The 15,439-nt window shown below is 32.2% G+C and overlaps 1 protein-coding gene across 1 annotated transcript; it reads right to left on the reverse strand.

The window, feature by feature from the left end:
• Positions 1 to 1,028: 1,028 nt before the first annotated feature.
• Positions 1,029 to 2,645, reverse strand: LOC126702946 (MYB-like transcription factor 4). Its single transcript, XM_050401814.1, has 3 exons — positions 2,424 to 2,645; positions 1,903 to 2,032; positions 1,029 to 1,625 (listed from the first exon to the last, which is right to left on the reverse strand). Exons 1-3 carry the CDS (start codon positions 2,551 to 2,553, stop codon positions 1,331 to 1,333), a joined length of 555 nt encoding a protein of 184 aa, XP_050257771.1. The 5' UTR covers positions 2,554 to 2,645; the 3' UTR covers positions 1,029 to 1,330.
• Positions 2,646 to 15,439: the final 12,794 nt, after the last annotated feature.

Here is a 15,439-nt window from a genome sequence, read left to right on the forward strand (position 1 = left end):
AACCAATACGTTTATATACTTAGGGTTTGAAAGGTATATTAGTAAAATGTCATTTAATTTTTTTTTTTTTTTAGAGTAAAAATGTCATTTAATTAAATGAGTCAGACGTGTCAAACAGGTTCCATAGGTTGAACACTAACCTAACTCGTTTATTAAACGGGTTAGTCGTGTCAACTTGAATATGACATGAACCCATTAAATCCCAAACCATAATCTATTAATTTCATATTGTGTTGAGTCGAGTTCGCGGATCATATCCAATTTTGCCACCCCCTACAAAAAACCTAAAAAAGGCTATGGAGAAACGTCATATAAAATAAACTCTACTTTAATCTAAGTGTATATGTTTGTGAATCTTCCTCTTGAAAACTTGAATCTCGATTCTTGTCCCCTTTACACTTCATAAGCACTTATATTTGTGAAGTGATTATGGCACCAAGGTAATGCGGTGATTCATTATGCATATTTAAATTCATAAAATATTAAAAATCTTCACTATGAAATAAATCTTGTCCCTTTAATGTGTTAGAATGTGGGTGTAACATTCCTTTAATTGTTCAACATTAATTTGGGTTGAGAAGTAGGCAGCATCGCGCATGGTAAGTGCATTGAATTCTAATCTAACTCTATAACGTGTGCAAATGAGTAGCTACACCATAATTAGTGAATTTTATGTTTTAACCCCCGTCAGAGAAATTCAAACAAGTAACCTTTGTTTCATGAGGTGTGGTCCCTAAGTTGCGTCTGTACACAATACGTACACACATGCGTATTCGTTATCTCCTATAACGAAAGCATCTGCACATGGAATGAATTGGCATAATTCTGTTTGTTTATTGATATAGAAAGATTGCACGTAACTATACAAAAGCAAACGATGATGAAAAAACAGAATAATTTTAATTTTTATATTCGAAATAGTTAACAACTACTGGCAGTATAGTTTGTCATAGATGAATTGCCATTCTGGAAGCAATTTTATATCATTTTGGTTGAGAGAATATACAAGGATATCTAACACCATGAAAGAAGTTAATCAGGCACAGACGAACCGCCACAATTTTTTACTATTAAAAAAAAAAATGCAACATTTAAGATAAATATCATCTGAGACTGACTATCTTATCTTATCCTAGGTTTGAGTGGTTCTGAGGTTCTTTTTCTTTTTTTGGACATACAAACAAATTCCTAGCTTGTTCTAAATTGCACAAAGAAACTAACTCTTTCACATTAAGACAAAGGCTTACTTTCACTAGTTTTACTGAGCAATGTGCTCCTCTATTAGTTTTGGGAAATGCAAAGTGTTCAGTACCCCACTTGACACGAATAGCTACATAATTGGAAGGCCTATAGTGAGATCAAGATTCAGGTCAGGGAAGCTGCTAATGTTGCTCACTGGGCCACTTGTACTAGAGTTCAAGACTGGAAAGTTATCTGCTTGAGAGTTTACTTCTTTACATGAATGGTTATTTGAGACAAAAGATTTGGTAGGCCGTATGAGTCCCAAACGATGATTGTTGGGGTCAATTCCCTTCCGAACTAGTTTTCTTTTCAGATGAGTGTTCCAGTAATTCTTCACTTCATTGTCTGTCCGGCCTGGCAATCTTCCAGCAATTAATGACCACCTAAACCAATTTCATACATAAACATCAATAAATGAAAAAATAACTATTATTTGCAAATCATAGATATGAGATAGCAGGCAGGTTTATATATACAAATTAGATGCACCAGTTCTTAGAAATCATTCAATGTAGTCCTATGTACATGTTTGATATTTGTACAATTTCAGCCGAAGGATATGCATTTATGGGAGAGAGAAGAAAACCTCATTTTATAATTATGTTTGGAAGTCTTAGAATTACTATTGAGATCATGTATGAGACAGGATGGTTGTTTTACCTGTTTCCAAGAAGTGCATGGAGCTTGATGATAAGGTCCTCTTCGTCTTCACCAAAGTTACCACGTTTAAGGTCTGGTCTTAGATAGTTTACCCATCTTAATCGACAACTTTTGCCGCAACGAAGCAATCCTAATTAGTCACAAAGAAGATAAGAAAGCACCATTAAGTCTTGAATATGGAAAAAAGTTAATAGATGATCTAAATGCATTAGTTTAGAAAATATTTTCAAAAACTTTTTTAAAGAAAGGAAAAAGCTAAAACTTTTTGACAAATTTTTATAACTCCATTGAAAATAGTATTAAAAATTTCTAAGACCCATTTACAAATAAGTATTTGTGTACCCAGAGCCTTATTGTTCAGTAAGTAACATTGTTTAGATTTTTATATAAGAATGTTTTTTTTTCTCCCCTTTTGCAAAAAAGCAACGGGATTTACAAGAAGAATTTGGTTTTCGTAAGAAAAGGCAAAAAGTACTAGTGTGTGTCTGTGTTTGTGTGAACATCTTGTTTAGAAGACATACCTGCAGCTTCAGGAAGAGAACGCCAGCAACCTTCTCCATGTTTTTGGATATAATCAATGAGCTTTTGGTCTTCTTGCTTTGTCCATGCTCCTTTGTTAGTCTCTTTCTTCTCACAACAAGGTTTCCTCATTGTAATCTGTAGCAACAGTAAGAGGGATGAAGAGAGAGTAGGCAAACAAACCCTAAAGAAAGAGAGAGAGAGAGAGAGAGAGTCCACTCAAAGCAATGAGACTGATGTAGTAATATAACAGACTCTGGGGTTTGACTTTTAGTTAGCCGTAAACAACATCATATGTTGTGGGGTTGGTATGACTTTGCCTAGCATGCACCCTCATTGCTTACAGGTTCAGTCACAAGTACAGTGGCTTCCTTCCAAATTTACTTCAAATTCCAGTAGAATTACACTTCTCAGGAACATTATTTAAATGACTAGATTTTGATGCCTCACAATTCACGGTATAAAATGAATATTTAAAATGATTAATTTCCAAGAAAGTATTCGTAAAGAATCATTTAGGTTTTAAATTTTTGTTTAAATGGTCCCATAAAATATGAAAAGCACAGTTTTTTTTTTATTAGAAAAATTCATTATTAGTTTAATTAAGTCTTATTAATATATAATTTTGAAATGATTAATGAAATATGATATTTCAAATTTATGACACAATAGTTTTTTTTTTTCATGCACAAAATTTGAATCCAAACTGGCTTAAAAATTCAAATTATTATTTGGGTGTATCATATATATGCGTATGATTATCTGAATCAACTAATGATGAGTTTAGGGAGATTTTTATAACATGTTTGAAGTAAACTTTTGCTATTTCGTTGGAGTAGAATCTTCTTAAAACTCATAAAGCACATCATGTTTGGTTAAAATTAATACCAAACTATGTACTCGTAATTGACTTTCAATCTCACAAGATCCTCAAAAATTCAATTACAGCTTCAGCATACTTATATTGATAAATTTAAGTATTCTTTTACATCTTTTAAAAAATGCTAAAATGATTATCAATTTAGCTACAAATGACTTACAAACTAACATAATAATAAATGTAATTGATTGTTTGATACCACGTCAATAGCATAATAAATAAATTTCTAAATTACCTTTTTGTTTAAAAAATTGACTTGTGATGTTTATGTAGTAAAATTTGTATTAGGTGTAGCATGTAACATCATTCTCTTTTTTTTTCTTGCAAAATCATAATTTATTGATATATAATTTTATTTTATGTGGATAGTTTTTGTATACATATTCAATGCATACTTCTCTTGCAATGGGCATAAACGAGAGACACATCTATGGAAGTTCAATAAATCTAGTGATACTCTCTTAAAAAAAAATTTAAATCTAGCGATACAAAAAATTTTATGACTTCTTTATTGTTGTTGATATGACTTGTTGTAATTAATACGTAATAAAAAACGGTTTTAATGATTGATATGAAAGTAATGATGCTCTAGGGTAGGGTTAAAATTCTTTAAAGTTCTTAGAATAACTCCACCATAAAGCTCTTAAGATATTATTTATCTATTTTGAAATAAGTGTAATGGATATTACCTATTATGAATAATTTAAATAGATATGAAAATGATAATAATAAATTTTTAAATGTTAATGATGTAAAAAAAAAAAAAGTAATGCATTTATTTTCAAATATATAAATAGGACGTTAGAAATCTTATATGTATTTTTATTAGAAATACTAAAAGATACCGACGAATCCAACTACAAGGCTCTAAGTTCAGAAGTTGCAATCAAAACCATATTGTGGTAGAAAAATGCCGCCCAAAAATATATGGCCCTAAGATGATACATGGAAGATTTGCAAATAAGATATGATAGAATGTGGTAGCCCATTCACATGCTTGATGGTTGACTGTTAGATTCATGGGCAGTTCCACCAAAGCCATTAGGGTTATCCATGGAAGCACACGTGTAACGAGAGTGACGAAGAATTCCACCTTTGTTTAGAATTTCGTCATTTTTGCCTTGAATCTCCACTTCCCCATGCCATGGATATGGTTGATGGTTCCCACATAAAAATTTAAGATGGGAAAAGGATAGAACCTTACAAAAGCCAAAAAAACCAAAAAACAAAAATCGAAAAACCAAGGATAAAAGCATATATAAATAAGATCGATTCATGATGGGGTTTTGCAATTTGTTTGTCCTATTTATAACTAACTTTTCATCCGACCACATGGCGTCCTGTCAATGACTCAAACAATATAGTTCCATTAGATTGTATACCTCGTTCGTTTGTTCGTTGTCGACTAAAACTTGTCTCAATCCTTTTTTTTTTTTTTTTTTTTTTTCAGTTAAAGAAAAGTTCCAAACGTAAAAAGCTCCATAGATCACTGAACTTTCACCTAAGAAAAAAAAAAGAAAAATAATTAATCATCAGTGCATCACAGAGGTAAATCCAACCTTGGTTTTCGTAACTCTAATTACTTGATTACCAATAATCACCCGTGTAGAGTGGGGTAAAAAATTATAGAAAGACTGGCGGAAGAGATTACTTTATCATTTAAAAAAAAAAAAAAAAATTATACAAGATAGAGATTACTTTATCATTGAAAGTACCTTAAAAAGTAAAAGGTAAATAAAATATTCTGTTAGTGCAAAACATAGGCACTAGATTAGTCAGATTCAGCCCTTTTTAGGCACATTCGATAAATTCGGAAGGTACCAAAAACTTTGATTCCCGGGCTTATATATGACATAGAGTAATTATAAAAAATATAATAACAAAAAATATATATATATATATATATATAATTAGCTTAACTTTGACCTGATCGACGTAAAGCTAATTGAATTAAAATAATTTTTTTTTTTTGGAAGTATTAGCTTTACTTTGACCAGCCAGCAGAAAAAAAAAAAAATAAATAACCCACGACTTTGACTATATAAAAAAAAAATAGCTTTACTTTATTTAATATTCAATTAATTCTAATACTATTTGGTAAGGTTATATTATGGTTTATGTTCACGTGTGAAGTAAGTTAAATAAGCCCAGGCAATAATGAAATAAATCAATTGTGCAAATACTAACAAAATCCAACAAGCAGGAATAAACTAAATTTACATGAAAAACTCTAGAAAGAGAAAAATCACACAATAAATCCAACTGAAGGTCGCTCTTACCTCAAATTTTAACCAATTGTAATATTTCTATATCTATAACAGTATTAATTAGGTCCAAAATATTAGCCAATAGATTTAAGAAAAAAAAAAAAAAAAAAAAAACTCATGTTCATAATGAATATATATTATAATATATTAGTTTATACCCAAAGCTCATGTTCACAATGAATTGAAAATATATAAGAAAAACCTTAGGATTTAATACAATCTCACCACAAATAGACCGGAACCCAATGAAAATCAATAAAATATCAAGATCTTCAATCTTAACACTCCCAACTCTTTGTGACTCAAAATCCCCTCCTAAAGAAGATTCTGAATGTATTTCTCTAATTCGCATCAGGAAATATCATCCTGTTCTCCTATTTTACCACCCAAAAAACTACTTTATCAATTATACAATACTAATTAACAATGCATTCAGTATCTCAACTTTTATTTTATAATACAATACTTTAAAATATATTTCATTATCTCTTTCATTTCTCTCTCTAATTTCTGTCTCCCTTCCTCTCTCTCAACCAATGATCAAGTACCACAGAGAAATCCCAATACACCCATCTACACAGCAACCACCTTCTCAACCACACCACCTCCACACAGCAACCCAGTCACCACCACAAGCCCAGCAAATATCTAGCCACAAACCAACCACAAACCCATTAAAAAATAACCAAACAAACCCGGCACCACCAAGCCACCACCATGCCCACTGCCTTCTACCCACCATCGCCATTGCCACCACCATGAACCCATATCAGAAAACCAGATTCACGGCAACCCTCACCTCCACCATCATCAATCACCCACTACCCAGCCCTTCACCACCCACAACAACCCCTACCTCCACGGCTCCACCATCATCAATCACCACACCATCACACACCACCACCAAACCCACGACCCACTTGATCAAAACCCACGAAACATGTTGATCTCCACTACCGATCAAAACCCACAAACCACACTGATCTCCATCGCTGATCAAAACCCATGAACCACACCGATCAAAACCCATGAATCTCCCACGCCAATCTCCACTGCTCGATGATCTCGACCCACTTGATCAACCACCACACCCCACTCCGCCAAGACCACGCTGCCGAACCACCATCTCGACCCACAATGCGATGAGAGAGAGAGAGAGATGAGAGACCGTGTGAAGCTTTAGCGATGGAGAGAGAGAGATGAGAGACGTGTCGTGTGAATGAGAGAGCAATCCTGAGATATTTAGAATAAGATATTATATTTTGTTTTAGAATTGTGCTACAGTGCAATTCTACCTTTAGAATTGCACTGTAGCACAATTCCAAATATTTTTGCAATAGTCCCTTTTTACAATTCCTAATGCAGTGGTTATTTGGTGCATTAATGCTAATATTCTCTTAAATATGACATTTGCAATACCAAATGCGAATGCTCTTATGTGTCTTGAATAGAAGAAAAAATATCCTTTTTTTTTCCATAACGTTGCAGTTTTTTTTCCTAAATCCATTTTTTTTCCCCTAACGTTGCAGTTTTTTCCTGATTTTTTTTTCTTCTCTTTTTTCCCCTTTCTGAGGGCTTGCTTCATATTTTTTTTTTTTTTTCCTTTTTCCTTGTGCTTTCCTTACATAACAAGGCTTTGCTGCCTCACAATCTCCTCTTTCTAATAAATAAGTCTAGGGGCCCGAAAACTTCATTTAAATTTTCACACCCCCACCCTGCTACTTTCTGTGTTTGTGGTAGACCCAAAAGAAGCAACTGCAATTCTATGTAAGAAATAATGTGAAAATTTCTACTTAATTTTCGGTGTTTCTAATTATTGATGGCCATTTTTGTGAAAGCAAAGTCCAAATTCAATGCGGATATAAAATCTCTATTTGTGGCATTTTAATTTCATACATATATGGTCCAAACCCATGTATTTTATTTGAGAAATTGAAGAAGTGTAGTTTAGAAGGTAAAGAGTGAGCCTATTTGGGATTATTCATTAACCAAAACTTGAACCATACAAAGTAAACTGAAAAACACTTGAAAAAGCTGAAAGTCCATGAGCAAGCTCATGTATTGGTCACAAACACAAAAATAAACACTGATTTGGCCTGTTGTATTTGTCACAAAATCCAAAATTGCATGAAACTTGAAAGAAGCACCACTAAAATGAGTGGGCTGGCTGCTTTTAAGCAATTTGACTGGTTCTCACAAATTTAGGTTGTTTCTTGGGGGGAGGGTGATGTTTCCCTTCAGCAAGACTTAGAAACGTGAGAATGGTCAAATATATTCCCGAATTTATAATTAAAGTAGCTAATCTTATTATCCAACTAAGAACAAAACTCAAGGTTGCCATTTTTTTCTGAAACCCAACAGTAACAAAAAAACATTGGTTCTTACGAGAAGATGGAAAATAAGTACCTCCTAATATGATTTAAATCCCAAAACATAGAACTAGAAGGGGGGAAGGGGGGGGGGGGGGGGGGGAGACTGTTAACTCTAAAAAAACACTCTCGAGTCTTGAATCAAATTCAACAACCATATTCACCATTTTGATTTGGGGTAAATATAGTAGCTCGAGCAGTGTCTACTCTCTCTTCTTCATCACTAGGGGTGGCCCAACAAATTTAGAGGCCTAAGGCAATATATTTAAATGAGGCATTTTTATTATTACTGAAATAATATTTAAATAATATTTAATATCATAATTTTTTATAACAAAATCTATTCCTTTTATTTTGTAATATGCTTCTTTTTTTTTTTTTTTTTTTTTTTTTTTTTTAAATGCTAAAGATATAACAAATTTTACTAAAAAAAACTTTCAAATGATGTAGAAATAAATGCAATTAGTGACATTTCAAGAAGATAATAAACAAGTATTTGAATGAATGATATTAGGGATATTATAAATTTTACAACATGAGTCTTACAAAGATGTATCATTAATCACAAAAATAGTTCAAAAATGCATTTAATAGGTTATTGACAACCACATATCATATTAATTGTCACATCAATTTGTAAATTTTTCAAGTAAAATTAATAATATTTCTAACATTTCCTATCTGAATTATTTCTTGCGATTAGTGACACTCACACATATATTTGCAAGGGAAAATGTTAGAGATACAAATTCGTTTACAAAAACTTTTACAAATTGATGATGTGGAGAATGATTATAGATAAATAAAAAAGTGATGTTATCGGTGAGTCCAAATGAGAACTAGTAAGAAGTTGGCTACAACAATAGTTTGTAAAAATGTTGTAAAATAGTTTGTAAAACTATAGCATTACTCTATTTGTAAGACCCAATTTATTTAAAGTTGTATTATCTCTAGTATTACTCAATACTTTGGGACTTCTTGAAAGTAGAGGAAAATTATAAAACTAATTTTTTTCCTATATCTCCATTTTTTAAAAATAAAATTTATCAATTTTTGCCCAAAATTTGGGGCCTTGGTCTAATAGGGGGCCTAGGCAGTGGCCTAGGCCTAAGACCGGCCCTGTTCATCACCTCCCTTAATGTTCCTACTTTGTTATGTAGCATTAAGGGCAATTATTTGTATCATTATTCAATACTTAATGGATATTCCATTTTTGTTTATTATGAGACTAAACCCTTGCATGATCTTTCTTTTGCTATGCATAACTAGTCTCTATTTAATACTAAAGAGAATTGTGAGCTTGGTTCCCTTTTATTTTTAACCCCGGTCTATAGGTCTAGTTTATTGGCCTTTTTGAAAATGGACCTAAATAGTAAGATAATTTATATATGATATGCAAACTATATTATGTTAGAGCATTCACAATAGGAATTGTAAATGTCATCTGTTAGCAATATTTAGCATCAACCCTTAAAAGTATTTAACAGTTGGCCTACTAAACTTGTAAAATTGCAAAAAAAATTTACAATACTGCTATAGTACCGTGTGGCATGGTGACACTAGCGTCGTGTGCCTCACGGTGGTGTGTGAATTTCGGGTGGGTTTTGGGTTTGATTTCCGGTGCCTCGCAGTGGTAATGGGTTTGATTTCTAGTGGGTTTTGAATTTTTCTTTAATTTTTTATGAGTTTCTGTCCATGGTGGTGGTGGTGGATGTGTTGTTGCCGTGGTGGATTTTTCTTTGATTTTTTTTTTTGGGTGTTGTTGTGGTGGTTTATTTGATTTTTTTTGTGTTGTTGCTATGGTAGTGGTGGATTTTTGATTGATTTTTTTTTGTGTTGTATTTCTGTGGTGGTGGACTATTTGCGTTGCCGTGGATGTTAATTTTTTGTGTTGCTGTGGTGGTAGTGGATTATTTGATTTCTTTGACGGTTTGTGTTTTTGTGGGTTTGTTGTGGCAGAGGTGGTGGTGATGGGTTTTTTTAGCGCTAGTAGTGGTGGGTTTCTTGTGACAGAGGTGGTGGTGATGGGTGGTTGAAAGGGAGATAATGAGTAAAAGATAAACAGATTGATGGTGGAGAATGAAGTAAGAAATATTAGATTATATTATTTTATTAGGTAATATATATTATTTTAATAAGTTAAATAGGAAAATAAAAATTGAGATATTGAATATATTGTAAAATGGTATAATATAATTGATAAAGTAGTTTTTGATATGATAAAATAAAATAAGATAGTATTTTTTATTATAAATGTTTTTAAATATCTTCTTAATAAAAAAATACTAGTAACGATGGGTTCAAATAAAAATGAATAAAAATCAAATCATTTTAACCTCCGAATCCAACCAATGATCTCTTGCTCCATTTTTCAAAGATGCTTTGATGCGAGCTAGCCTAGGTGTAAGTGTAAAAGTCGTGCGGTAGTACTGGTAGGGGAAAAGGCGTTAGAAATAAAATCAAATAAAATAGGGAGTTGAGAAAGAGTTGACGGTTAGATTACTAGGGAGGATGCTGCTCTTTATGTCATTCTCTACCATAAGTCCAATACTGTCAACCTCAAAATTTATTAAAATGTCATTTGATACTCCGTCACCTTTCTTTTCGATAATGTGCCCTACGGTTCCCTTCTTGAAGTCAAGCAGTGTAGCCCCACGGGACACGTGTCATAGGCCCGTTAGCTTCAGAATGCTTAATTTACCATTTTTCTACTGATCACTGAACAATGAACAGTTGAACACTGATATAGCCCCCTAGGTCGGTGGGTGGTGAAAAAGACAGAAAAGCTCCTTTGGTCAATGCTGATTGGAAACGTAAAAGTGTAAGGTGCATTAGCACTTTCTACTCTGTTTCTTCTTTCTTCTTTTCTTCTTTCTATTTTTTTTTAGTAAATTAAGGTGCGTATGTAAATTGCTTCAAAAAGTTTTGTATTTTGCCTTTTGGCTTAATTTTTTTTATATTGTAAATAGTCTAATTTTTAGTTTTTAAAATAAACTAATTTTAAATTTTTTGTAACACATTTAATATAAAATTTACCTTAAAAATATATCTTTTGATAAATATTGTGCAAATAAGTTAACAAAAAAAGAAGAAGCAATTCCTAAATTAACACAGGTCCATATTAGATATTGCACCATGCAATTGTGAGAGAAAAAAATTATAAAAGTTAAAAAAAAAAAGGTTATAAAAGTAAAATGGTAAAAAAGTTAAAAGTTTTGATTCAATAGTTAAGGTTAAAATAATTTTTCACTTAAAGTAGACTATGGTTCCGTTTGCATACAATTTATTTTGCTAAAAATTGAAAACTGAAAATACTGTAACAAAATAATTTTTAAATATGTGAATAGTGCCGTGAGACCCATTTTTAATGAAAAATCCCTTGAAAAGTGGAGTTTATGGGTCCCGTGAACAATGCACGGGTGTACTATTCATGGGAGAAAAGTCAATAACTGCGGCTGAAAAAAAAAAGAAAAAAAGAAAAAAAGAAAAAAGGAAGAAGGGAAAATGCGCAAGTGCTAATCGTAGACGCCAATAGTGCCGTGAGACCCATTTTTAATGAAAAAGTTGCTGAAAAGTGGAGTTTATAGGTCCCGTGAACAGTGCACGGGTGTACTGTTTATGGGAGAAAAGTCAACAACTGCGGTTGAAAAAAAAAAAGAAAAGAAGAAGAAGAGAAAACGCGCAAGTGCTAATCGCAAACGCCAATAAGTCGGATCCAAACAGGCAATATGTCTACACCACCAACATCAGCACTCGTGAACAGTGCACGAGTGTACTGTTCATGGGAGAAAAGTCAATAATTGCGGTTGAAAAAAAAAAAAAAAAAAAAGAAAAAAAGAAGAGAAAACGCACACGTGCTAATCGCAAATGCCAATAAGTCGAATCCAAACGGACAATATGTCTACAATTGTAATGTACTTATAATGATCATATCATGAAATTTATTTCGTATGACTTATTGTACCTACATTAATTGAACCACATACTTCAAACATGAGATATAAGATCCAACTTTGATTATTAAAACAAAGGAACAAAATGTAACAATTGAGAAAACTTGTGAAACTAAATTGCTATTGATCAAACTACAATGAGTAATTTGTTTTTTTTTTTGTTTTTTTTGTTTTTTGTTGTTGTTGTTGTTTTTTTTTGAGATAAAAGATAGATATTGTATTGAGTAAAAAAGAGCCAATGCCAAAACATATACAAGTGAGTAAAGTATGTGAACTAAATTGTTGATTAAGCCAAACCATAAGGAGGTAAAATTAAATTTACCCTAGAGTTTAACTTAATTATTCAATTATTTTAATGTACTTATAGTGCACCATATGACATAAGGATAAAATATAGAAAACATGATAAGAAAAAGTAGAGAATGTAAACTTGGTGCAACATGTATGACTCAATTTATTTTATATAAAGTATATGAGATAATTTGGACATATAATATTAACTTTATTGTGAATGCTTTGGTGACAATAATTAAATAATAGATTATTATATAATTGAATATCAAAGGCTTTGTGTGTGTGTGTTTATATATGTTAAAGTTATACTTATGTAAATTTTGGTTACTTTAGCCAATAGTGACTTGTTAAGGGCATGAATTGAAATTGATTTAAAAGATTCATTATTTTAATTCAAACTTTTCAAAATTTAGGATTTATTATGAAAGGAGTTAAAATAATATTGATATGATTTTTTTGTTAACGATAACAAAATGATTTATTATTATTTAATTTCACAATTCTCAAAAGTGTACCAGAGTTTTAATAATTTCAAATCAAATCAATTTTTGTGATTGGATAGGTTTTTGTCACAAATTACTTGAATATTTGGTACTTTTAGTTAATAGTGAGTCATTAAGGGCGTAATTGAAACAAACTAAACAAAGTCATGGCTTTAATTAGCACTTTTTAAATTTTCAGGTTTAATTTGATAATATCCCAAATTATAAGGAAAATGATCTAATTTGATATTCTCTCTTAGTTTCTAATTCTTTTTGTGCTTTGGTTGACAGAACTTTTGCTCCAAGACCACGGGGACGGGTCAAATTGATTCGAAGGATCCTAAGTAAAGTAAAGTGTGCCTTTCTCTACTTGAGATTCTACGTTTTTCTTCTATGTCCTATACCCTCGAGTTTTAGCTTTAATTCTTCTTTTGTTTGGTTCATTCGTTTTAGTTTACAGATCATAGTTTGTGTAATATTTGTAGAAGTGTAGGAAGTAGGGTGCCTATCACTGTGAACGGATCATGAAGTGTGCACGCAATTTTAGTTCCTACGCACACATCTAGTTGCCTAGAAACACATCTGGCTGCCTAGAAATCCAAAGACCATAGTTTTTTTTTTTGTGTGTGTGTGTGTGTGTGTGTGAGAGACTTTTATTATATATGTTAATGTGTGGTGTTGATCCTAGGCATGCCTCTTTCTCCTTCCTTAAAATACCATGTGCTTTGTTTTCTTTGACATATGGCGTATGTTGTTAAATTACAAAACCTTATAATTAGGTCATCCTCCCATAAACTCTTGATTTTTTGAGTCTTTGTGTGTTATATGTTTGATTTCCTTGATTCTAAATCTACTTCTTTAGAGGATCTTAATTAGTGGAATCCTTGTTAGTAAATAACTAGGAAATATGAGTGGACGTTGATCAGGTAGGCTTAGGTGTCGTCTAACACCTTCCCATGCTCATTTCCTAACTTTGAATCTAATTAGTGGTTAGATTTTGACCTATGTATAGGGGTCAAAAGAGCAGATCTTGGACTTAAACTAGGTGGCTACTCCATTTCCTATACTCACCATGCGTGTTGAGTATTCTTGAATTTGATTGTATGACGGATCCACACAAGACAATATCCATGAAAGCCACATAGATTCATTTTCTTTGAGGGGCTCCCAATCGTCTTGGAAGGTGTACGTTTGGGATGAGCTGAAATTATCAGCTTATTTGCAATTTTAGCTCATTTTTGCTACATTCATGGGTCCTACTATACTTTTTGATACTATTCATAGGTCCTATTGTACTATTTAGCTTATTTTTCAATTTTTTTTTTCCTACACTTTCAGTAAAAAGTTTTCAACTTCAGCTAAATAAGTTATTCCCAAACAGACTCTTAGAATACTAACACTTTAGGAACATCCCAAAACCTTGATTTTGGGATATAAATACACACATTAATATGCCTCAATTTAAAGGAACTTCTAGAAAGAGATGCATTATTGCTGCTACATTTGCCAAAACACCATTTTTATTTAATTCTCTTTGCATGAACACATGAAGCATGATTTTAGTCTTTCAAAAACTCTCTTAAAGTATATTTTCTATCAAATCTATATTAAATCTTGCCACCCAACTTTTTCGAAAATCATTTTTCATTTGAGTTCTGATTGTTAGATTCCAAAGAGAATATCTCAAAATATCATTTGATTTCGATCTAACTATAGTGTTGTAGGCATTTAAGAGCTTGTATCTTGAAGAGAGAGAGAGTGTGTCCAGTTGTTTAAGCAAGCTTCCTTACATAAAAACATGCTTAGATGATGATTCTTATTGTGAAGTATTAGTGTTTCTTGGTATTTAGGAAATGTAGTGATAATTTACTGAAGGTGAAGGGATCTGTTTATGGTAAAGACACTTTTGTGGAAAATGGAGGTATATCAACTAAGAGGTTCTAGCTAGTGGAAACTTCTACTTTGTTCTTTTTTTTTTTCTTTGTTTTTATAGAGCCTTTGGGAGTCAGTTGGTGAGGGATAGCATAGATAGGAAGGAGGATACTCATTAGGAAAAGTCATTTGAGCATTCTTCCCAATTCTTAGCCAAGAATGGAAACTTTTTCCCCCTCAAGCCATCTGGTCCCTTTTCTCAATTAGTGCAAGTCATTCAAATGATTGGACAATGAATGGCTTGTCACAAATTAAGAATTTAATGCTAGGTTAGGCTTTAAGTTAAGAGTAATTAAGGAGAGAGTCTCATTGGCACACTCTAACTTATCATTGGCATGATATTATCCGTTTTTAGTTGCCACTCATAGTTTTAAAAGGCTTCATACTAATTAGTCAAGACTTATTATCCCTTATCTCATCACACTTAAGAGATCTTTTGGCCCTTGGGGACTCTATATGTTCTTGGACCCTATAGTCAAGTGGTGTCTCTATATGTTATATTAACTACTCAATTGGAGGCTCTCTAAGGTGTGTTATCTCTCCAACAAGAATGTTTGTAAATTGTTTCAATTCAAATTGTGACTTGGAAAGCTAATTGGGTTTCATAGTTAAAGAAGGAAAAATTAATTTGAATATTTTTGGGTTTTTTTGGTATAGAAGAAAATGTGGAGTGGAAGAAAAACCTATTCATTATCAAAGAAGTATTGTATTCCTTTTCCACCAAGGAATAAGAATTGAAGTATTATAAATAGATGATGCTGCAAAGAATTTGATAGCTTCAGCCCAAGGATCAGGTTCAGTTTTGTTGACAACGCTTTTTTGTAAAGCACACAAATCAATG

The sequence above is a fragment of the Quercus robur genome, chromosome 10, assembly GCF_932294415.1.
Source record: "Quercus robur chromosome 10, dhQueRobu3.1, whole genome shotgun sequence".
Classification (NCBI taxonomy): Eukaryota; Viridiplantae; Streptophyta; class Magnoliopsida; order Fagales; family Fagaceae; genus Quercus; species Quercus robur.